This window comes from Callospermophilus lateralis, chromosome 3 (assembly GCF_048772815.1).
Source record: "Callospermophilus lateralis isolate mCalLat2 chromosome 3, mCalLat2.hap1, whole genome shotgun sequence".
In the NCBI taxonomy this organism is placed as follows: Eukaryota; Metazoa; Chordata; class Mammalia; order Rodentia; family Sciuridae; genus Callospermophilus; species Callospermophilus lateralis.
In genome coordinates, this window is record NC_135307.1 from 87,094,378 (window position 1) to 87,118,189 (window position 23,812).

At 50.9% G+C, this 23,812-nt stretch overlaps 1 protein-coding gene across 3 annotated transcripts; it reads right to left on the minus strand.

Annotated features, from left to right (window-relative positions):
* Positions 1 to 948: 948 nt before the first annotated feature.
* Ccdc9b (coiled-coil domain containing 9B) lies at positions 949 to 9,945 on the minus strand. 3 transcript variants are annotated; one of them, XM_076850552.2, is made up of 11 exons: positions 9,822 to 9,945; positions 8,916 to 9,029; positions 8,516 to 8,623; positions 7,795 to 7,944; positions 7,579 to 7,704; positions 6,785 to 6,984; positions 6,436 to 6,494; positions 5,839 to 5,892; positions 5,652 to 5,742; positions 5,046 to 5,088; positions 949 to 4,962 (listed from the first exon to the last, which is right to left on the minus strand). In XM_076850552.2, exons 1-11 carry the CDS (start codon positions 9,831 to 9,833, stop codon positions 4,420 to 4,422), a joined length of 1,500 nt encoding a protein of 499 aa, XP_076706667.2. In that variant the 5' UTR covers positions 9,834 to 9,945; the 3' UTR covers positions 949 to 4,419. The 3 variants fall into 3 exon arrangements, with proteins under 3 accessions (XP_076706667.2, XP_076706668.2, XP_076706669.2); XM_076850553.2 differs by lacking the exon at positions 6,436 to 6,494 and having other exon boundaries at positions 6,828 to 6,984; XM_076850554.2 differs by lacking the exon at positions 9,822 to 9,945 and having other exon boundaries at positions 8,516 to 8,693; positions 8,916 to 9,001.
* Between the last annotated feature and the right edge of the window lie 13,867 nt (positions 9,946 to 23,812).

A 23,812-nucleotide genomic window follows, 5' to 3' on the forward strand; every position in this document is an offset into this window, starting at 1 on the left:
TATTTCACTTCCCTGGCGTCAAGTGGATGCTTAATGAGAGCTGTGACGTAGGCCGAGCAGACTTGTTGAGAGAAAGCAGCTTCGCCCCATGCTTTCTGCTGGCTCCTCTCATTGCCTTTCCCAGCCCTGAGTTCACCCCTGCAGGGAGGAGTGGTCATCCATCAGCCTTTCCTCATAAACCCTGATAACTAACTCTGGTGCAGAAAGAGATGCTGGCAGAATCTGTAGACACTGATAAATGACATAAGAGACAGAAGTAAAATGGTGTCTTTAGTTTTTAATTTAATCTACAAAAGGAAAAAAAAAACAGCCATGTGGAGATTTTGCCATTTCCTTATTTTTATTATTATTGTTTTAATGGGGTCTAGTATCATCTTTCCTCCTGTTCCTGACCCTGAGGACACAGTCAGGTGTGGAGTTGACAGGTGATCAGACCTCCCAGACTTGCATCTTGTTAGATAGCTGGGAATCTCCTGCTTCCAAGGTTCCCCAATTACCTGTTCCTTGACCATAAGAAAATGAAGTCATACTGCTCCTTTGGGTGGCGAGTTTTAACTCTGTGAGGCACAGAACACACTCCCCAAGGGGGTTAGTTTCTGGGGAAAATATTAAAGAAATAAAAACTGTGATATGAATTTATGAAGTTGTTCCTAATATAAACAGCAGAGGAACTACTGTAGGCCAGAGAGCTTATGTGCAGAGTTAATGGGGGAACTGATAGAGCCAGTCCATGAGGACAAAGGACTCTGTAAAAGCAGGGACTTTTGGTGAGGCTTTTAACTCCACCAGACAACCCAGGGGATTTAAAAAATAATAATAATAAGCTGTCCTGGAAGACTGGATAAATGTTACAAACCATGCCTCATTTGCCTGAGAATCCATTGGTTCCCAGTGAGGAGGAAGGTAAAAGAGAAAGTTAAAGGAAAGAGAAAACAAAGTAGACAGAGATTACACCAAATAGCCATTTTGTTTATTCAGCAAATTCACTGCGTGTCTCCTATGTGCCAGGCCACTGCTACTTGAGTAGCTCCTGCATGCCAGGTATATTTTGCATGCTCTTATCTTTAATTTTCTCAACAATCCTTCAAGGTGGGTATTACTAGTCTCATTTTTCAGATAAGGAGACTGAGGCTTTTAGAAGTTACAATTGGCCAAGGTCACCCATCTGACAGATGACAGGCCTAGGGTTCAGATTCAGTCTATTGCAGGGCAAGGTCTGTGTTTGTTCCACTCCACCACACTGCTTGTCATCAAAACATGTACCTTTCTCGAAGTCCGGTCTATTGTGCTCCCCTTTTGTCAAAGTGAGATGGGCCCCAGTCAAAAAGGCCTTGGCCTCTCCTCCTCTCCTTGTTTTGAGAACTCTCCCTGCTGGCTCCTTCTCACTTCTGTGTGTCCTCCTTGCTCAACTCCTCCAGCACTATACCCCTGGGTTCCTGATAACCTTTTTTCTTCCTTGTAGTGCTGCAGGTTGAATCCATGGCCTCAAGCATGCTAAGCAAGCACTCTTATCACTGAGCCACATCCCTAGACTCTGATGGACTTTCACTTTTGAAGAGTAGTCTTGTCTGGTGGTTGGAGAGGAAAAGGGCATCCCAAACGAAGGCTCCATCAGCCAAGCCTTTAAACAAAGGAGCTAGGAAAGGATACTGTCAGCTCTCCAAGGCCTTGAGGGCTATGGCGGGCTGCCTAACTACACTTCTCTCCTGCCTAACTACACTTCCCTCCTGCTCCATAGCTGGTTCTATCCTAGAGCAGGAGGGGTAGCTGCCATAACTGTCGCTTCCTTTGTCACAAAGAAGAGAATTCCTGTTTCAGGAAAAGTTCAGTGATTTTTACCTGTACTACCATCTTCTAGATGAAGATATCCTACACTAGACTCTATTTTCTCTTACCCTTAGGACATTCTTCCTCCTAACAGCTTTCTGGACATTACCCTGTGGAGAGAATTCTGCCTCGTGTCCTCATAGCCCATCTGCCCAGCTTTCTCTCCTGCTTAGGAACCTTAATAAAACTGAACCAGAGCTCTGCCCAATTTCAACATCCTCACCCCATGGTCAAACATGCTTTGGTCTGTAACCTGAACTGAAGGCATATCTGTACAAGTATTGGTGCTTGGGAACAAATTGTGATTCTTAGAATTCAAATTCTCTTTCTTGAATTCTCTCTCTCTCTCTCTCTCTCTCTCCCTCTCTCTCTCTCTCTCTCTCTCCCTCTGTTGTGTTGGGGATTGAACACAGGGTTCTATGTATGTTAAACATACACTCTACCCCTGAGCTACATCCTCAGTCCAGAAATCAAATTCTTGATTGCAATAGTTTTCGGACATCTGAATTCAAGGGCTCTGCCTAAACCTGCTCTACCCAAGTCCCATTCTCTGGGAGTCATGGGCTCCAGGACTTGTGCCACACTCCAAAGTCATATAATTGTGACTAGGAAAGCAAGAGGAAAACCTGAGTTTGGATACTTCACCCTTGGCCCAGGTACACCCCACATGCATAGGAATGTTTCCAAGCCTTTTTAAACTTCCATTGATCAACCCCACACCAACGCTTTCACCAGCTTCATCCCATCACATTCCTGACCAGCTGCTTCTTGGTGTAGCAGGGAGTTGACACTGCCCTCTAAAGCATCTTCCCAGGAGCCTCTGCTTCCCACTGTACTCTGAAGCCAGGAAGCCCCCTCCACCTGGTAAGGGTAGCATTCCTCCAATCCCTACAAAGCCAGTAACCCATTCTTAGAATCTAGAGGTGGCCTTGGCCCCCAGTCCTCAACATATTTTATAGTCCAGACCCTTGCCACTTAAAAGGTGTGGTTCAGGAGCCAACAGCAGAGGCCTCACCTGGGGCCTATGAGAGGTGCAAGCTCTCAGGTTTTTCCCAGACCTGACATTAGAATCTGCATGACTCTTCACATGAGAGTGTGAGAAGAGTTTTCTAAACAGTCAGGAAGAGATACCCCTTTCTGAGTAGGCGGGCTGGGAGTGAAACCAAGAGCTAGTGAGGAAGCCTGAGCTAGGACCCCCCATTTCAGGCCTCACATATAATGGTGGAGTCACCTTGGATATGATCAGGAGTCTCCCTAGCGCCTCAGAAGGCAATGAGAGGCCCACAACCCTCCAGAAAGGAATAACCATGTAGGGTCAGAGAGGAAGGAAGCTGAAGGGGCCACGGTGAGATCCAGGCACAAACTCAGGAATAAATGGCACGTGTCACATAAAAAAGAGAGGAACACCTGCCTCGGCCAAGCATAGATGCAATGGTTCTCTTTGGGCTCCTACCACCATTCTGCCCCCAGCACTGTCAGGCACCTACAGCTAAGAACAGCTCCCGCTGTTCAGCCTAGAGCTGCCGGATGACTGAGTTGCAGAGTCACTGTCGCCCACCGGGTAGATTACTGGTAGAGGGTGCTCAGGAAATGTTCACTGAATTGAAAGGAAGCCACAGCTTGTGCAGAGCCTGGATAATTCACCAGACATGGGCCTCCAGGGAGGGGCAGGAATGGAGATTAAGTCAGAAAGACAAGTCCTAATGTCCGTACTTAGCTGGAATTGTGTTCTTCTGTCTTTCAACTCTCTGTCTGAGTCCATGGCCTTGGTGTGGAGAGGTGGGGGAAGAGAAAAAGAAAGAGAAGGCAGGAAAGGACCCCAAGGTGCAGGGCCAGGCCCTTGCCTCCATTCAGAATGCATGGGATGTCTGACCTGGGTGTTGAAGAGGGGCATGCCTGCTAGTGAGCTCTCCCACCTGCTGTGGGCACAGGAGGTGGTCCCCTGCCCAGCCCATTTCACTGCAGAGAGAAGACCTTTTCAGACACCTTCCTTTCTCTTCCCAATCCAATCCCTGTCAGCTGCAAGACCTCCCTCTTTCTGGATCTCATTCTCCTTTCCAGGAGAAACAGGAGGCTGGCAAGAGATTCCCCTGGTTTGGCCATCCCAGGGGTCTGGGACTTGGGTCACCTGGGTGAAAGGCAGGGGTATGGGAAAGGGCTTGAACCTGAGTTGACCATGACAGCTTCGAGGCTACCTGGACCTGAGGAGACAAAAGCCTGCAGCTGGAGAGAGCAGCCAGAGTCCATTGTTGGGTGCTACTAAGCTTTGCTGTCTTGCAAAGGTAGGAAAGACTTGTGGCTTGGGCAGAAGTAGGCCCAGGTCATAACAGCTTTAGACACCAGGCACCAGCTTAGGAATACACCAGGGGTTGTGCCTGTACATGAAAACTGCACAGAGATGTGTACATCCTGTGCAGGGAGGAGGCAACTCCGTGCCCTCACAAGATGGCCCTGCCACAGAGTTTGCCACACTGCTCAGTCAGACTGGCACAAGCTCACTGGCAATCAGATGCCCATCATGCAGAAGACTCTCAACTGAGTTCTTCCCTCCTCTTCTCCCCAACCTGGCTCCCCATCTCCCATGCACTATGCTCAGCATCTTCCTGAAGGGCCAGGACCTCCTGTCCTACTCCTCACACTTGAGCCTCTTCCCCTTTGACCTGTTCCTCTGGGGGCCCTGCTTCTTGATACCAGTCTCTGTTGGGCCCCTACCTTTCTAGACTTGTCCTCTCTGGGCTCTAAAACCCCGGTTTCTTTTTGTGGCCCAGAGCAAGTCTGGACATTTAGCCCAGACTGCTGGGCATTCCATCCCAGGGATTGCTGCTCAGAGCCATTTGGCCAGGACACAGAACTCTCCTGGGCCTCAGGCCTTGGACTGAGCATACAAATGCTCTCTCCAGGCCCAGGACTGCTGGCTCCTCCTAGAGAGAGGTCAAGGGGAGCCAAGTCAGTTTCTTCCGGAGAGCAAGGGACTGAACTGGCTGTGGAGGTTGCTGAGTCCCCTTGTGGCCCCTCTGGGGATGGCAGGGTTGGGCTAGTTGCAGGAATCCTCTCTAGTCGGCCTGGCTCTGTCTCGCTCTGCTTCTGTTCACGCTCCTCCTCTGCACTGGATGTCTTTCTGGGGCTCTGGCTTCCCTGAAACAAGAGAATAGCCTGGCTGGCTGGCAAACTCAGGGATCATGTCCCCAGCCCACCCCATCCAATCTCCAAGTACCCACTTCATGACTCTGCAGCTCCTCTTTATCTTCCTTCATGTCCCACCTGTAGGAACAGAGTATGTGGCAGGCCCTATGCCTACCCTTACCCCATCTCACATCACCCCAGCCAGTGCCCATGTCCCCCAGGGAAAAGCTAAAGCCCAAGGTTCTCAGAGAAAAATCAGACCCAGAATAAGATTCCAGAATGCTTCCCTCCCAGTTTGGCTTTGTTCCCCAACTCCAACCATTTCCCCTGAATGCTACCCACCTTGGCCCCATCCTGGGTCCCCAGCTGCTGTTTATGGCCAAGCCTGCTGTACCTTAGTTGCACACCTTGAGTTCCTATGGGGACTCCAGGCATGTCCCTGCCTGCACTGCCTGAGAAAGGCACTCCTCACTTCCCAGGGGAAGGGAGCTGCTGTAATTACTGTGGCCTCCCTGAGCGCCAGGCTCTGTTCCTGCTGCCTCTGCTGCTGGTCTCTCCTGGTATCTCATTAACCTGCAGCATCAGCAGCCAGCAAGGAGGCAGGGGCCCAGGGGACAGAGCAGGCACCTGGATCCAGCCCTGTCCAAGAAGTCAGGGCAACTAGATGTCTGCTTTGATTTTTGTCCCCTGCTACCTATTACCTTCGGGCTCTGCCAGTCAGCCTTTCTGTTCCTCGGGCTTTGCTGACTGTGGCTATCGCCACAGAGGGTCTGCCAAGCTGTCCACCCCGACCTGCAGGAGATGGTCCACAAATTAAGGAAAGAAGAAGGCTGAGGCAGTTGGTATCTCACTAGCTGATGGGATCCTGCTTTTTCTCCCCCAACTCACCTTTTCCATCAGGTGGCAATGGTGGGGGCTGTATCTTCCAGTGGGTCCTGGGTCCTAAAGAGGGACAAAGGAAATGGGGAAAGGGTGAGGTGATTAATGATCAAAAGCAGAAACACCAGTTCTTCTAGTACCAGGAAGTTACCAGTCCTGATCCAATTGTGGGTTTTCTACTTCCCCAGAAAAGCCCCCACCTGGCTTCCTGTGCTAGTTTGCCACTTCCTGGCTAGATGACCTGATTGGCCTTTTGGGGCCCCAGCCTCCTTGTACATAGCATGAGGGCACCAGAAACCCACAGGCTGTTTCTGCAATAGGCCAGGGGAGGACCAGTCGGACTTTCACCCAGTATAGACTGAGGCCTTGAAAGACCCCAGTGGAGGCAAGCTTCCACGAAACCTCCTCCAGGGGCCTTTTGGGGCCAGAACCAGCAAGAGCTGTGGACTCAGAGGACAGTCGAGGAGGTCTGATGGTGCAAGAGAGGAGGAAGATATCCTCCCATGCCTCCTTTCAGCTCTGAAAAGAAGTAGGAAACCAAGAAACAGAGAAAAGGAGGAGAGTGAGAAATGCCAAGGTGCAGGGGATGAGGTGGGGTTGGCTCACCCCTTCTGCCTCCCGCCCTGGCCGAGCCCTCGTCCCTAGGCTTGCTGCAGTCCTGTAGCCTGTGTAGACAGAGGAGGGAGTCAGGTTGCTGGTGGCTGGGTGGACAGAAGTTGCTTCAGGCCCCGTACTAACACAGCCTCCCCCAGCCCCAGCCCCAGAACTGAAGGCAGCAGGGAGATGATGGGCCAAAGAGAGAAGTGGGGGCATCCAGTACCCACATAAGCCCTGAGCCCAGGGCCTTACCAGAGGGCCCAAGTAGGATCTCTCCCTCCAAGCAGCACCCACACGTAGCCCTACCCCAGCTCCATTAGCATGTCAGCCCAGCAAGATTTGCAGCCCTGCCACCCACGTGGGCTTGGTCTTGTCCAGGTCCCACGGGCGGCGCCAGTCACCCTGTGCATCTCTGTGCCGGGCAAGGCGTGCCAGGTCAATCTGCTCCCGCTCCTGCTTCCACTGTGCATAGTCCCAGCCCACCTCTGGGGGCTCCCCCATTGGCCTTCTGGGAGCTAGGCCTGGGACCACGCCGGGACTCCGGGGTTCACGAGCACCCTGAAAGGAGAAGACACTCAGCCCCAGTAGTGGGGAGGGGAAGAAGCAGGAAAAAGATTGAAGTTGTCTGGAGGGTCCACTAACCCAGTCTTTTCTCAAGGTTTCCACGTTCCCATGTAAAAATTAGATCTGTTCCATCTCTACTAATATGCCGTGGCCATGATTTCCATCCACTTGTTAGATGTGAGTTTGGGGAAAGTAACTAAACGTCTCTGTGTATCATATCCTCATCTACAAAATGAGGCTAACAACAGCACCCACACACAGGGTCCTTGCAGAGGTGTGTAGAGTGGCCCAGGGTGGGAGGGACATCCAGAGGCTCTGAGCAAGAACGAGGACTAGGGGCTGCTGCCACCTAGAGGTCACAGCTGGCACATGGCCAGTCTTCCACACCCTCCCCACCGGCTGCCACCAGCCAGGCTAGATAGGGAGGGGGCTGGATCTCTGGCTTCAACTGTCTCTCCCCCAAAATCCACCCAAAGTAGAAACTGGCCACAGAAAGGATGGAGGGGCAGAAATTTTCACAGGTGCTACCTAGGTCATATCCTGCTGATGAGAGTCTGACTCAGCTTCTCTGCCTTTTTGAAAATATACCTTCCGTGAAGAATCTGAGCTGGTGGTTATCTGCATGGAGGGGCTGTGGCCCTGGCTTGCTCCAAGTGGCTGATCTGTCCCCTGGTTCCTTGCTCTGGCAGGCTTTTCACTTACGATCCGTTTGGCCTGGGGAAGGTGAAGATGGACAGCATGGCAGGGCCAGGGACAGGAGACTGCCCCTACTCTAAGGTCTAGTTGCTCCCCACACCTGCTCACCTTGGCTTTATTTTCCATGGTCACAGCCAGCTCCACTCGTTCCCCCAAACAGAAAGTTTGGTCCCCATCATCTTCATCCTCAAGTATCTCATGGGCCACTCCAGGTTTGAGGGGGCTCCTTGCCCAGTTTCTGCTGACCACCCGCTTTTCCTGCAGAATCAGGTGTCCATGCCTTCAGGCCACATGAGCAATGTTGGGCAGGATCTGGGTGCTGGGTTCTTTAGGTATTTCCTAGGCCTGAGTTCTAGCCTGGGCCCTCCTGGAATGCCCAGAGAAGCTGGTTCTATGGGGAGTTCACATGCCAACAGCATTAGGTTATCCAGGGCCCAGGGCCACCCAAGGCTCAAGATGCCACAATAGCCCGTCATCTTTGAGCTGGGAAATCCAGAGCTCTCAGACAATACAGCTTTGTCCTTTAGACACTGTTCCTGGCTTTCATCCCCAACTTCTCTGTCCCCCACTTCCTGCAGGGTTTTTAGATCTGGCTCTGGGAATTAGCAGAAGCCTGTGCTTAAGGCAAAGATGCAGGCTGTGGGGCTGGGAAAGACTATAGGGAGACTTCTATTGGGTGGCCTTTTAGCTTCAACCTGGACTGCATGAGGAGTTCATGGGTGAATCCAGAATGGTAAATAGGAGAAGAGGGCCAGAGGCAGTTGTCCTCCCCTGACATGGGCTGGACTTCCTTCCTTGCCATCCCGCCCTATCTCCAGGGTGAGCTTACACCAGGAATCTGGCTGATGGTGACGGTGAGGCCATCAGGTCGGAGGAGGTCTGGCGTGGTCACAGCCATACCCCCCTGCTCAGCCTGCCGACGGTCTTCCTGGATTTCCTGTGGGAGGGCCGGGGGTCAACACACGCCACGGCCCCCCAGATGCACAGAGACACAGATGCTGACAGGCCTACATGAAGAGACACCAGGGGGACACCAGGAGGCAGAGACACCACATCACAAGTGCCCGAGATCCTGACCAAGCTTCTAAGAGGGAACATGTTCACCCCAACCCTGGGCCTAGAGACACATTCCAGCCTGCATGGAGAGCCTGTCATGCAGGTAGCCACCTTTTGGTCAGCCAGGGGCACCAGCCAAGTTGGTTCTCTCAGCCCTGTCGCAGCCCACTCACCTGGTACCTACGTAATAAGGCTTGATTCTTCTTGCGCAGGGCAACTATCCTGCGATCCAGCTCAGCATCCTTCTCTTCTTGCTTGCTCATCAGGGACTCAGCTCTGTGAGGTCCCTACAGAGGGCAGGCAACCCATGCTCCTGACTGCTGGACCTACCCCACCTTTACCCCACCTTCCACATTTACCCAATCAGCCTTATTCTAATGACCTGGGAACCAGGCCCCAGACTCATAGTTCAGGCCACACAAGAGGGTTGGAGTTAGGAAGGTGGTCCATAGAAGTCCCCAAGCCTCCATCCCAGTTCCTCCAGGGTACAGGTGAGGGTCTAATACTCATGACCACAGTGCCCAGCAGCAGCTGCCCCTCCCCCTGGCTCTCCAGGGAGCTCACTGCCGAGCAGCGCCTGGAATAGGAGTTATAAATGGCTCTGGCAGTGGAACCTGCCGTGACTGGGAAGCTGCCAGGAGATTTGGAAGGTCGAGGGGGGAGCTGTTTGCCTTACAATCCAAAACCACAGATAAAAAGGGTCTTCCAGCTTGGTCCTGGGCTCTCAGGCCCTGGACCCCACTCTCTGGACCTAACCCCAACCCGCAGGAAAGAACCGCTCCCACGGGCCCAGCCCTCCAGGCCTGAGCCACTGGCAGACAAGGCAAAAAGGGGTATCTATGTTTTAGTCTCAGCCAGGGAGCCCTCCAGGGCAAATCATGTCCCTGCATCGAGATCCTGGGTCCCTCCTTGCCTGGCTGCGGGGTCTCTGTTGTAGCCAGTGCCCCTGGCCAGCCCTCTACCCGCCTCAATTCAGTCCTCTTCCTCCCAGGCCCAGCTGTCCCTGGAATGTAGCTACCTGGTATCTCAGCCCTCCCCAGCCCCAAGAAGCCCCCCGCCAAAGGCATGGTGCCACTCACAGCTGAGTGCATGGCAACAGCGAGCACCAAGAGAATTCCAGAACAGCCCCGGGGGAACCAGAGCAGGAGGGAAGCTGGAGCCACCGGAGCCGGGCCTCTGCCGGCCTCTCCCTGCCGGCTTTGCTGCTCAGCACACGAGATCATGTTGTGATTACAAAAGACTCCTCTGGGCTCCCAGCCAGGAACACTGCAGCCGCCACCCCCACCCTTCCACTCTCAGAGGGCGAGGACCAGGGCACTGGCAGCCAGCTGGTCCTGCCCAGCACCTCTCCCCGCCCTGCCCCAGTGTCCCCAGACAGACTGGCGGAGACTTCTTCCTGGTGGGTCGAGCCCACACAGGAGGCCTTGTCCCCCAAGGTCCTTCACCCAAGGTCCTATGCTTCAACAGGACCCCATCCTAGACCCCCCCGTGGACAAGACAGGTAGATAGCAGAGGCCTTTGTGTCTCACATTAATAAAAGAGGCCTACGGGACACAGCCCAGTCCATCCAGCTCTGTGGTCTGAGCGCCCCCTCCCCCGCACCCCCCCCACCTTAGGGTGCCTTCCTTGGCTCTCATCACTCAAAATGATCAAGCCTCCTAGGCCAGCACGTACTACACATACCTAAAATGCTACCACTAGTCATTGGTCCCTTTAGGTTGAACCTTGTCTTCTCTGTATTCCCAGAAAAGCTACTCTTGGCAAGCTTTGGTATGAAAACCCAAGCCTTTCTCCAGGGCCCTTAGCCTTCCTTTCTCCAATTGCTCACACTGGGTCCTTCCTGGCCTTGCTCTCCGATGCTGACCATTTCAGCCTCTCTAACTCTAAAGGAGAACAAAGGCCTTCTGAGGAAAACCTCTCCTAAGTCATCCTCATACGTCTAAGCCAGTGTCTGTGCCCAGGGACCAGCCTGATGAGCAGTTCCATCCTGGGACCTCAGAGGCCCAAGGCTTGAGGTGCTGGGGAGAGGGGTGGATGCTCTCTCTGTCTTAGGAGTGCCTGGCATCTCATTCGGTATCAGTAGTTACAAGGCATTAATACCCAGGCTCTGGAGTGAGTGTCAGAAACCTCAGCATTCCCCACATTCCTGATTGACCAGGCCTCAGTTTCCCTAACCTCTCACCACAACTTGTCCCTTCTGTGACTGGATCAAAAAGCACCATTGCCTTCTTTCTCCTCCCAGATCAGCCCAGGCAGCTAGAGGCCCACTTCTCCTCCCCTGGAACCACACTTTCAGCCCACCCCCTTCTCCATCACGATCAGCCCCTTTCCTGTTCAGGCCTTCACCCCTGGCCCCACCCCATCCCTGCAGCCCCAGAGTTCCCATCCTGCTTGCAAATGCCACTGTGCTCTCTCCTTCTTTCCTGCCGGATGTTCCCACTGAGTCAGACTCAGCTACTTTCCCAGCAACAGTGACGCACCCAGACTCCTCACCCTAATGTGTGTGTGTGTGTGTGTGTGTGTGTGTGACATATACACACAGACACATACACACACATATACACACACATACTTGCTGCTTCTCCCACCCTTTCTATGTTCTGCCTCACACAGGTTGAGTTCCAGCCCAGTCTCAGAAGCCTCCAGAAGCCTCAACTTCCCATTATCTGTCCCACAATGTGTTGTTGGAGCTGGGAGGCCCCCAGAGCTTGGCCTGGGAGGAAGACCTAATGTTCTCTACACTCTCTGGAATACAGAGCCCCAGAGCAGGGTTGGGGAGGAGAGATTTGGACAGAGGAGGATGCAGACAAGGTCTTGATTCCCTGCTGCATCCATTCCCAGCTAGAGTGGGCAGGCACAGGTAGAAATCCAGTTGTCCTACTGAGAAGGGTGACCTTGCAGGAAGAGAAACCCCTACCCTAGAGGCAAAGGCTTAGTAGCCTATCAGGCTGGAGACCCATGTGTCCAGGCAAACCCACAGTCAGACAGGGACCTACTATTGCTGGCCACATGCTTCCAAGTGTTACTCATACAATATGTCATGCCTCTGCGCATCCCCCACATTCTACCACTTTCTCTAGAACCTGCAGTTTTCTCTGTCTGCTATCCAATTGGACAGAGGTTGTCTGAGGGCAAGAATAATGAATGTGCCAAATCCTCAGGATCCCCAGGGCCTGGCACAGTGCCCCCTGCATGCTGCAGAGTCTCCATCAGCTCCTGCAGAGTGAATTAACCTGTGCTGTCCCAAGCATTGCTGTGCATAGGTTATGACGGTCTTTCTGTCCACCCAGAATGCACACAGCCCTGAGAGTCAGTGACTGTCAAAGCCCACTAAGAATGCTCTCCCTCTGTCCTGGGGAGAAGTCCACAGGAAGCAGGGAAAGGCAGGGGAAATGACCAGTGTGATGTTCCCAGGAGACCAGGTCTCTTACTCTCTGCCACCACTAGGGGGAAGCAGCATTACAAAGCCTGGCTTTGGATGAGGGAGACGCATGTCTTCCCCTGTTTCTCCCCAGCATCTGTTAAGTCTCAGTCACCACCCCACCTGCCCCCAGCCCACCTCACAACTCCATCAGACTAGAGAGGCCACACAGTTGTAGAAGTCACATTTTATTTATGATAAAATAGGCCCAGAGAGGTGAAGCCATCTGCTGGGCCTCCATGCCTGTTTTTGTTGCAGATGAGCCTGGAAGTCAGGGCTGGTGCCTCCCTGCCCAGGGCTCCTTTCCCTGATGGCCCTGCAATGCTGTTTTGGCTGAGACCTCGCTCTTTGTTTTCCCTCTCTCCGTGGGGCTGGGCCAGTCATCCCAGCATCCCAGGGCATGGCACAGGTCTCTGGATCACAGCTCTTTCCTGGTGGGTTCCCCACCTCCCAGACCACCTGCCAGCTCAGGCGACAGCCCCACCCCTGTGGCAGAGGGCATCTGGACCTGATTCACGGCGATTAGAACATAGACATAGAGCCAACCTGGCGACAAGATGGTTGTGAGATGCCTTCTCTCTGAGGAGAAAAGGGAAGAGGGGCCTACTGGGGAAGAAAGACCTAACAGACCTGGGAGCACAGGTCTGGCAGGGGACAGGGCTACTCAGGCCATATTCATCCAGAATGTCTGTCCCTGTGAATAGGTGAACAATAAAATATCAGCACTCTAGTCCTTGCCCTTCTTATCCTTGTCCTAGAATGAGGCAGGCTGGCATGGAGTTCAATCCCTTCCCTCCTTACTGACACTGTCTCTTATCTCTCTGATTTTCCTCTATAAATTGAAGTGCACATTTCTCATTGAGTCATTTGGAGACAAAATGAAATAACATAATGACATCTATACCTGGAACAACGTGTGACTCATAGCCAGGCTCAAAGTCGTTTTTTTCTGGCTTCAGGTAACTTCATGGTAGCCAACCCTTAGCATTCATCAAGGGGACCCAAAGCTGCCTCCCCCAGCCCTTGGGGCCTGAGCACACTGGGGACTTCTGGGTTATGGGGATGATTTGAGACCTTGGAGGGCAGGCCCTGAGGTACCCCCTCAGTGTCTTCTCTGTGCCTTCCTTCATGTCTTCTGCACAAATCCTGCAAGCCCAGGCTCCTGCGCCCTCCATCCCTCCAGGATGTCCTCCCTGTCTACTACCTTCCTCATACTCTGTTCCCTTTCAAGTCCCAGACTCTGACTGTCATCTCTTCCAGTCAGCACTGGTGCTCCTGGAAGCAGTCTCTGTGTTTCACCTGCCTCTGAACCCCTCTGGCTGTTCCAGATTCACATCTTGGTACTCAGGAACCATCTTCTTGGCTGGGGGCTAAATTCTTAGTGATCCCTAGAGTCTCTTGCCAGTTCTTGGTGGGTGGGTGAATGTTGAAGAAGAGGATGGACAAGCTGGAGAGCCCAGTTACCACACTACCTCCTAATGGGAGGGCAAGAGGAGGGCTTAAAGTACCTTTTCTACATACCCACTCCTCTCCCTTTGCCTTATTAGGGATATTCCTGTCTCAAGAAACAGTCTTGACTAGTGGTCTGTGTGTCAAACCAAGCCTGGCCCTGGGTGGGAAGACCTCAGAGTGCATGAGGTGCGGCTAGAGGGACCCGCCCTGGGAGGCTCCAGCTGCCAGGACAAAGTCTGGGCCCCGCCTTTCCAAGAACACACATGCCAAAGTAGGGTGGCATCTGAAGGCAGGAGACAGGTTGAACTGGGAGCCACTACATTTTGTTCTGCAGGACTCACCCAGGGCTAGACCACCATGTTCTCTCCAGCCCTTGACTCAGTGGTAAGAGGTGTACCCTGGTGTGAAACTGAACCCCTTAGGGTTTCCCTTGTTCAGGCCTCTGTTATCTATGAAAAGAGGGCTCACAGTATTTTTCCAGAACCCCACATTATGACCCATCTCAGAGTTGCTACCAAAGATTAAATGCTGTGTCTGTCAGGCCTTGCCTGCCACATGCCATTAGCAGGGCACCTACCGTGTGCTTTGCATGACCTGCACAAGAGAGAACTACATGGGAAGAGGCAGGGAAATGGTGGTGGCTTTTCTAAAAAGAGGACATCAGGTTAGAAAGGTGTAGACCAGACTAAGGAGGTCACTGAAGGGCAGACTGACAATAAAGTAGTCCAGGGGCTCACTGACAGCTCCACAACAGGGGCTGATGAGGTCATGTGGTGGTTTAGGAAGCTGAAGCCAGAAAGGTTCAGTCAAGAATTTGTGGAGACAGGTGTGAGTGATGTTCAGACACTGCAGGGAGCTACCTGGGCCAGGCAGGGCAAGAAAGGTCTAGGGAAGGAGTGAGCAGGAGAGTGTTCAGAACCTTAGCATGGCTGTAGGTGGGCATAGAACCAAATGGCATTAAGGTCTCAGTCCTAGGGGTCATTCTGGAAGCAGCACAAAGGGCTGGGTGCATGTCCCCAGAATGCTCCTCCTTCTAGGCCTGGAGGAAGACGTGTGATAGGGGCAGGCAAGGACTAGTAAGCTAGCCTGGGACAGACGGGCTTTATCCCTGCCCTGTCACATGGACATAGGTGTGGGTGAGGTCACACCCTGTAGGAGAGAAAGGTTTGGCACAGTTTTGAGAGATGGAGAGAGGGCAGAAGCCACTAGAAGATTGAGGAATGGCAGGAAGCTGAGAAGGGGGCCTTTGAAAGTGGCTGAAAGGGCGCGTTTGGGAGCTTTCTCCTGGTATAGATGCTTCCGGGCAGAAGAGGGTAACCAGGGCTGAGACAACAGAGGCCAAAATGCCGGGTCTGGGACACAGTGGTCACCCTGGTCACTGGGGAAGAGAGGAGGCAGCCTGAGAGTGGGGAGTGAAGCAGAGTGACCAACTGTCCCAGTTTGCTTGGAACTGTCCCTGTTTTAGCTCCAAAATGCCTATGCTGGAAACACAGTTCTAGGGACACCAGGATGTTGTGGGAAAGGAGGATGTTGAGGGAGGGTGGGCCCTGGAGGGCATGTCTCAGGAGCCCATCATGAAATGCTGGTGGATATCAGAGGCCAAAAATAGTGACATATCCAGAAGGCAGATGCCCGGTTCAGAGCAAGGGAAGGAATGATGGGGCCAGAGAGTCAAACAGGTCACCGGTGCTTACACAGGCCCGAATCACACCTTGCACTCACAGCTAACATTGGCAAAGCCCTCACACCTGTGATGTCATTTGATCTCTTCTAGCTCTGGTGTTATTGGCTTCTCTATGGAGATCAGGGTCAGCAACCTGTCCAGGGGTCTCTGTGGGTGCACTGCGCCCTGCTGCACCTGAATCACTAACAAGAACGCACTGCAGCACGGTCTCCAGCCCAGACCCAGGGCAGCCACATTTGCCCTCATGCCATCAGAAACCTGTCTGCCAAACCAAGCAAAGGCACCCGGCTATTTGGCCTCTTCCCTGCTCTGCAGGACAGCTGGGGAGGCAGGGTAGTCTTGTTGGCTCTGCTGACAGGTCACAGAGAAGATCAATATCCTGCCTTCGGACCTTCACTGCATATCCTCACCCTCTTATAGTTCTTCAAATGGTTCCTCTTATTCCACCCAGTTCCCTTCTTCTCCACTCTGTGACTTTCTGGCAGGAAGGTTCCACCTCTCTCTGCCAGGGAATAAGTCCAAGCACATGCTGAGCACTTACTATCTGTAAAGCACAGGGTCAAAGGGTAGAGGAGACACACACATGGCTGAGGATCTGCTAGCCCTCAAAATTTAGGGTTGGGGAGGGGAACAAGGCCATGAATGTACACATCTGTTATAGACTGACTCTGATGTGCCCACCACTGCTCTGGCATCCTCCTCTCCTCTCTGGGGCCTCCTGGCCCTTAGGCCAAACTTCCCTGTCTTCTCTGCATGCAAGGCAGGGCTTGTCTCCTCCACCTAAGGCCTCAGTACCTCCACTGCTCACCCCTCATGACCTGGGCTAGGGCTCAAGTCATGACTCCAGAGGTGACAAGAACTGGAGTCTGAGGTCTTGATCATCCCCCCACCACACACACCTCTTTCTTTTAGGCCCATGAGAACATAGACCTCTCTTTTTAGCTTCCTGCCAGAGGCTGGGGGTGGGAGATCACAGTGTCAAGGTCCCTGAAGGGGAAACCAAAGAATCCCTGAAAAGGAGGGCTTGGAGCACTGGTGAGGGTTGCGAGTGGGAAGACATGAGAAGTGCCCCCTCCCACGACCCAGCTGGGAGCCTGGAGGACACCACCACACCTTTGAAAATTTCCCCTGGGACTCTGTACCTCTCCAGCAGCCCACCAGCTGTCCCTGTCCTTGCTCCCATCAAAATAGCAATGAATTATGCCAAATGGAGTAATAGAACCCCACCTAGTCATAAACCAAAGTCCTCTACCTGGGATGTTACCAAGGCAGGCTGGAGTTTTTCAGAAGAGAGTTCCCAGAAGGGGAGATAAGTTAATGTGAAGAAGAGCCCAGGGTCTAGATTCACACAGTCCCTGACTGGAGCTAACTACACAATGACTGAGTCACCTCAAGTGTCTTACCATCTTTGAACCTTGCCATATATATATATATATATATATATATATATATATATATATATATATCAAAGAGGAAAAGAGGAAAAGATCATATATATATACATATATATAAATACATATATATGTATATATATACATGGAAAAGATCATAAACCCTCCAAGAGCTGATCTGAGATCACTGATACTATAGAAGAGCTTGGCATGCAGATACTTTCCTTCCCACCATGGAGAAAAAGAATCACTCTTTGTTCCTCTCTATCTTCCAAGTTGTTTTCTGATGAAGATTATGGTACTTTTGATTTACTTCTAATTTAAGTCAAATTGACCGGCCATAAATTGCACATATTTAAAAGGTGCAGTTTGATGTTTTGCCATCAACAGGCAAGATAATGAATATATCTACCAACTCCAAAGTTTCTTCATGTTCCTTTCTAATGTCTCCTTCCGCTCCCTCCCCCTCTACCCTCTTCCTAGGCAAACATTTGTTTGCTGTCACTGTCAGTGAGTTTACATTTTCTAGAATTTTATAGACAAATGTATGCAATATATATTCCTCATGTCTGGTTTCTTTTGCTCAGCATTATTATTTTGAGATTTCTTCATATTTTAGGCTGAATCAATAGCTTGTCCTTTCTTATTATTGAACAGTATTCCATTGAATGAATGTGCCATGATTTGTTTATTCATTTCCTTAGTGATGAACATTTGAGAAGTTCTCAGTCTTCAGCCATTCCAAAAGCTTCTGTGAATATTCAGTACAACTCTTTATGAGAATCTATGTTTTCATTTTCTGGGTATGTGTTACTTTTTTGTTTGTTTGTTTGTTTCAGTGCTGGGGATCAAATCCAGGGCCACACACATGCTAGGCAAGCAGTCTACCATTGAGCTACATCCTTAGCTTTTTTTTAAAAATTAATCTAGCTAGACATGGTGACTCATGACTGTAATCCCAGCAACCGGGAGGCTGAAGCAGGAGGATTGCAAGTTAAAGGCCAGCTTCAGCAACTTGGTGAGGCCCTAAGCAACTTAGTGAGACTTTGTCTCAAAATAAAAAATAAAAGAAAGCTGGGGATGTAGCATAAGGGCAAAGTGTCCCAGGGTCCAATCCCCAGTACAACAAACAAACAAACAAACAAATAATCTAATGCACTGACATGCAGCTAGCTCATGAGGCTCTTTATAGCAAACCTGGAAACAATTGCTTCTTTAACTTGCTGCTTCTGATTTCACATGGCTTCTGTCCTCTTTGATTGAAACAGGGGGCCAGCCAAGACCCTTTGCCTTGCTGAGGATGGAGTCTTTGATGTTCTCTGTTTTGTACAACATTGTGAGATAGGGAAGGGCACTCCCTTCTTCTTGCAGAAAAAGAAAATTAAATATGCAAATAAAAGAGAAAAAAATAAACACAAATATAAAGCACAGAAAAGGAAGCCAGCCATTACCCAGCAATAACTAACTCCAACCCCTCGTGTAACTACCAAATATTTATTGAGCATCTGCTAAAGCCAGGAGAATTGCTAAAGGTTAATCCCTAGGAATACACAGGTGACTAAGAGAGCCACCACTGTCCCTGCGTTTGAAGAGCGTAGAGGCCAGTGGAAGCAAGATACATTAGAATAAAGGATCCAGGGGGACAGGAGACCTTGTAGCAGGGACCACTGGTCTGTCTTCCAGAGCACACTGAGCAAGGGGTTGTGACACACAGCCAATGCCACAAGGGTCAACGGAATGGCTCCCATGAGGGGCTTGCAGAATGCAGAGAAAGCTGACTGCCTGGGTTTCAAAATCCTGGGTCCCTTCTCAATTTGTCTAGATTCCATCCTGAAAGTCTCCTTTTCTGTGTGACTTCTATTCCTAGGTTAATACCCTGACTTGAGCAGCACATTTGAGAACTTGGGCTTGGGACTAAGCACCCAGGGCAAGAATTCCACCAGGTCCTCCACTCGGGTCACTATATCCCCTCGACCTGCTGGAGGGAGATACTCATCCTGTCTCGTTTGTAGGAGCTAACTGCGGAGTGTGAAGCACTCACATATGGCCTGACATTTAGTGGGAGCTCCACAAATATTTAGAGCCAGTATTGGGTGCTGAAGTATTTGCCAGGGTTGGGAACCCCTCCCTTGGTTCTATGGCATCTCATTAACAGACCAATCTTATAATGGGTTGTCCCTCATTCTCCCCATCTGTTCCCCCCTCCCCTGCCCACACATCCTGCTTCCAGCTGCTCTTTGCCCAGAGTAGCCCATCCCTTCTCATTCACTTACCCTCTGCCCATGACTCTCTCAGTGCACCTGATCCATGCCAGCCCCTCCCTATCCAATATAAATACACTGAGCACAGACAGAGTCTCAGGCTTCCTGCTCTTGCTCTGCACTCTTGGGTAAGAACCTGGTTTTGTTTGCTGGGGTCGGGGTAGGGGTGGGGGTTCTCCGTGAGAGTGCTTCATGTGCCTGTTTGTTTGTGCTCTATCTGGGTAAATGTGTTTGATCATTGTTGTTGTACATCTGTGTGTGCTCTCTGTCTCTCATGTGTGCAGCATGTATCTGTGTGCTTATGGCTGCGTATAAGCCCTCATATCTACCTGTCTGCCCTGTCCCACTCCTGGGCTGAGCCCTTGCACTTCCACTCTGTACTTGAATTTTGACTTACAGCCTGTGCCATGACTTATAGAGGGGCTTAGCTAAGAGTCAAAGGGATTGCATTAGGTCCCTTCCAAAGCTGCCAACTCAAATAGCCAAACCTGAATTTGTGAGATATATTCTAAGGACTATCTTTTCTCCTTTTTCTAACCCAGATCCTAACTGGCCCTAAGGTTTTTGTAACTTCTCCCTCCCACAAGTCCAGCTTCCTGGGTCTCTTCCAGCATCATCATTACTAAGCAAAAGTTGAGGGAGTAAATAGAACCATGGGCAGCTCAACAGAGTCGAGGGTATAGCTCAGTAGTAGAGCACTTGCTTTGCATGTGTAAGTAATTCCGCCCCCCCCCCCCCCCCCCCGCACACACACACAGTGGCTCAAAAAATGCAGGAGACTGTCCTACAAGGGGCCAGCACTGTTATATTAGGGGTGTGTGTGTGTGTGTGTGTGTGTGTGTGTGTGACAATTTGCTCAAAATATAACAAATATTCTCAGCAACCATATGAGTACCAGAGAGCCCTGATGACAAGTATTTGATCCTTAAGTGTACTATATGTGCACTGGGTCCATCCTGGAGTTGTCCATTGTGACTTGCATGCCAGACCCAAATAAGCAGAGGCCAAACCTCAGCATTCCCATCCAGTGACAGCATAGCTTGTTGGTGAATGACAAATTGGCTCAGATCTCAAAGTTCCCACTGCCTTCCAATTCTGTAGGGAGGAAACAGAAATAAGCAGCTAGGACCCAGGAAAGCTTTTCACTCACTTGTGTTGTAGGGCATGGATCATAGGATCATCTGGGTCCCCCAAAGGTCCCTATCCACCAACCCATCCTGCCCTTCCCTGCTCTTCCAGCCCCTATGCTCAGGGACCTCTAGGGACAGAAGTACTGTGACCTGGCATATAGCAGGCACTCAACATGATCAAAGGCGATCCAAGTGGAATTGAACTAACACATGATTATGAGTCTGGGTGTGGATCTTGGGGGTTCAGGGAGGTTAAGAGTGTGGATCTAAGGAAACAGTACATCTCTTGTCTCTCTTCTCTCTCCATGTGGATAGACCCCCTCCAAACAATCAATGCCTGTATTGACACCCAGAGTGACAGCTCCACATTGAGTGCTATGCTAGGCCAGGTGGAGTAGTCTTACCCCTTCATCCTTTAGAGGGGCTTTGTGTGTGCATCCCTGAGAAGAAGGAAAGAGTTTAAGATATAGATCACCATAAACTAAAACTTTATCTGTCAAACCACAGGTATTTCTTGTGTCACTCCCTGCTCTTGCCCCATAAAGATGGATCCAGGTAAGCAACATGGGTGGGAAGCTATGGGGTGAAAGAAGGAAGGAGAGTGGTGAAGGCAGGGCCAATCAGACAGACATATCTACTGCTTGCCAAAAAAAAGTGCGTGTGTGCGTGTGTGTGTGTGTGTGTGTGTAGGTGGCAGTAGGGTTCCAAAATGCAAACAAGCCCTTATATTCTGAAGAGCACTTCACAGTTTAAGAAACATGTTCACACATCCTTCATCTCACTAGATCTTCAACCTCAGGAGGAAAACAGGCAAGTGCTTTACACATGAGGCCCAGGGAAATTAAGGGTCTTGCTTGGGGTGAGATCACAGAACAATCAGTCTGGAGTCCAGAACACAGCTCTCAGTAGCTGTGCCACTGACTCTCCTAAAAGGCACAAAGTAATAGTACTTTGATTCCTTCCAAAGGAGGGGTTCAGAGCACTGGAGACCATTCAGGTGATTATTGCTGAATGAGCCCACTGGACCTACAAAGTAGATTTCCTGCAGGAAAACAAGGCAGAGTTGAGCTAGAGAGATTTCCAAGTAGCAGGAAGCATAAGCAAAGGTCCAGATGTGAGTTATAAGGAGGAGCCAACAAAGTTAAAGCAGGAGCCAACAAATAGCTCTGAGGGGCTAAGCACAGACTGGGTGAGATAAATGAGATGTGAGGGAACTAAGGTGGGGGCCCTTGCAGAAGTGGAAGAGGATGAATCAGAGTTTGCCACAGTGGAGCATTTCTCTAATGCCAGGATGTTTGACCAAGGCGAGGAGGACAAATAGCTGACAGAATGTGGACAAGAACCCATGCCTCTTAATTGGCCCTGTGCCACCTGAGAGGACTCCGCCAGTCTGGGGCACACAGGGACTCACAATGGAACTTTGTATTGACTTTCAATATGAATCTGTGGTTGAGTGGATGAATGGAGAAATGATTGTCAGGCAAATGACCAAGTCTGAAGAGCCTTGTTGGGGGAGGGGAACAGATCAGTGCCAGGGAGAAGACAGGGTTTTTAACTGCAGAACCAAATGACCCAAGTTGCTCCTTTTTTTTTTCTCTCTTCCCCTCCCACAGGTCCAAAGGTAAGAAAGTTCCCCAATCCTCTCCCTGTTTTCTTCCTCACTACCAACTACCATGCCCTCCAGACCTTCCTTCCTAGATCCCATTTCCAGAAATGAAAATCAGGAGCAGGATTGGGCAGCAGTCCCGTGGGGTGAGGCATTGCCGCGTTCACCCAGCCCCTGCTGCTACAGCCTCCTTCCTTGGCATTCTCTCTGTTTTCCCATCTGTCTCCTCCTTTCCTCACTTCCCCTCCCTGCCCATCCTCTCTCCTGCTGCTTCCCCACCTGTTCTACCCTGCTCTGCTTTCCTGGCTACCCCCACAGCCTTGCTGGATGGATGGCTTGCTCCCAAGCCCCAGCCACACTGCAGATCCCCCAAGACAGGCTTCTGCCAAGAAAGGAAGTTGGTCTGCCCTCACCCTCTTCTCCTACATCAGCTACCACAGCAGACCAGTTCCCTGGTGTGGATTTGTGGCCCCACCACAAAAAGAGCCATAGAAGGAAAAGCAGATAGAGTAGGAAGTGGCTGTTTCCAGGCATCACTGAGCCTGGATGGAGCAGGAGCTGCTCTAACATAGTCACAGGAAAGCCCTGGAGCCTTGATCTTCTGAACTTTTACCATGCCCTAAGAAACAGAAGCCCTGGAAAGGGGCATAGCTTCACCCCTGCTCCACAAGGGCCCAGACCCTCAGTGTCTAGCACAGAAGCAAGATGGTGTCTTTCTCTCCTTCCCTGGGCCTGTGGTAAGAAACAAAGAAATTCCCTTCATCTTAGGGCCTCATAGGTAGTTGTAGTCAAGACAGAAGGTTAAACCACACTTTTTTCCAGTCGTCTTCTAGCTAAGGAGTAAAACATTTTTTATTTTTATTTATTTATTTTTTAAAATTTATATACGACACAGAATGCATTACAGTTCTTATTACACATATAGAGCACTATTTTTCATATCTCTGGTTGTATACATAGTGTATTCACAGCACTTCGTGTCTTCATACCTGTACTTTGGAGGACTAAAACTTTGACATTATTTTTTAGTCTTCCTGGTATCTTGGGCTCGCACCCTGCTCAGGGATGCCATAGGCTCACACACACACCCATTCTCATGAACACACAACCATGTACTCCATGCATGCATCTATGTGCACAGCAGGCAAGTATATGCACTCACTTATATACATGTACCCAAACACAGTTATATGTATGTTAATGCAGCATATGTCCTGTTCATATACAAGGACCCACTACCTATGTAGAGAACATGCACATCTTCATCTTCCTTCCTTCTCTTGGTCTACTGCCCCTCCTCCAGCTGCTTTTCTCTTCTCCTCAGCTCCTATCTCTCCCTAGCCCTCAGCTCCTCTACAGCCTCCCTGAGCTTCACCCTTGCGCCTAAGTACAATAAGCCTGCAGTTCTAGCATGGAAAAGCTTCTAGAATCACTCTGCAAGGGTCCCTCAGGGAAGATGAGATAATTTTGCTTCTTAGTTACACATAAAATAAACCAAAGTCCAAGAAGTGGAATCATAGCTCAGGTCAAGAATGGAAACCAATAAATTTAGGTCCCTCCCCTCTTGTCTGCTCAGTATTCAAGGGGCTTCATCAAGGCCATCCCTACCACCCAGTTCTCCTCTACAGCTCCTTGCTTGCCCAGGAATCCAGAATCCCTGAGGAAGTAGAAAGAAGAGGAGTTGATTACAGGAGAGACTGGCACTGACCTCAGATTCTGACATTGGTCATTTGGCTTTCCACAGGGGCACTGCCATGGCGGTCATCCTCCAGGACCTGGTGGTCACCCACCTGGCCATGGTGGTCACCCACCTGGCCATGGTCCAGGGCACTGTCCTGGGAGAGGCCACCCCCCAGGACCTGGTGGGCACCCCCCTGGTCATGGTCCAGGGCACTGTCCTGGGGGAGGCCACCCCCCAGGACCTGGTGGGCATCCCCCTGGTCATGGTCCAGGGCATCCCCCTGGTCCACACCACTGAAGAAACAAGAAAAAAGACACAAGATGAGGAACCTGAGAAGGTTGCCTTCCTGACCTGGTACTAGTCATGGACCAGAATCTTCTCTTCCTAATAAACAGCCTCCTGGAGGCCAAGTTTTATTCTTTAAGAGTCTGTCTTTCTTCTCAT

What these genes read in the sequence shown, in the direction of transcription:
- Ccdc9b (XM_076850552.2), bottom strand. An exon ending in ATTGCCACCTGATGGAAAAG is followed by an intron (nt 5,743 to 5,838) that starts GTGAGTTGGGGG and finishes CATCTCCTGCAG; the next exon opens with GTCGGGGTGGACAGCTTGGC. An exon ending in CTGACTGGCAGAGCCCGAAG is followed by an intron (nt 5,089 to 5,651) that starts GTAATAGGTAGC and finishes CTGTTCCTACAG; the next exon opens with GTGGGACATGAAGGAAGATA.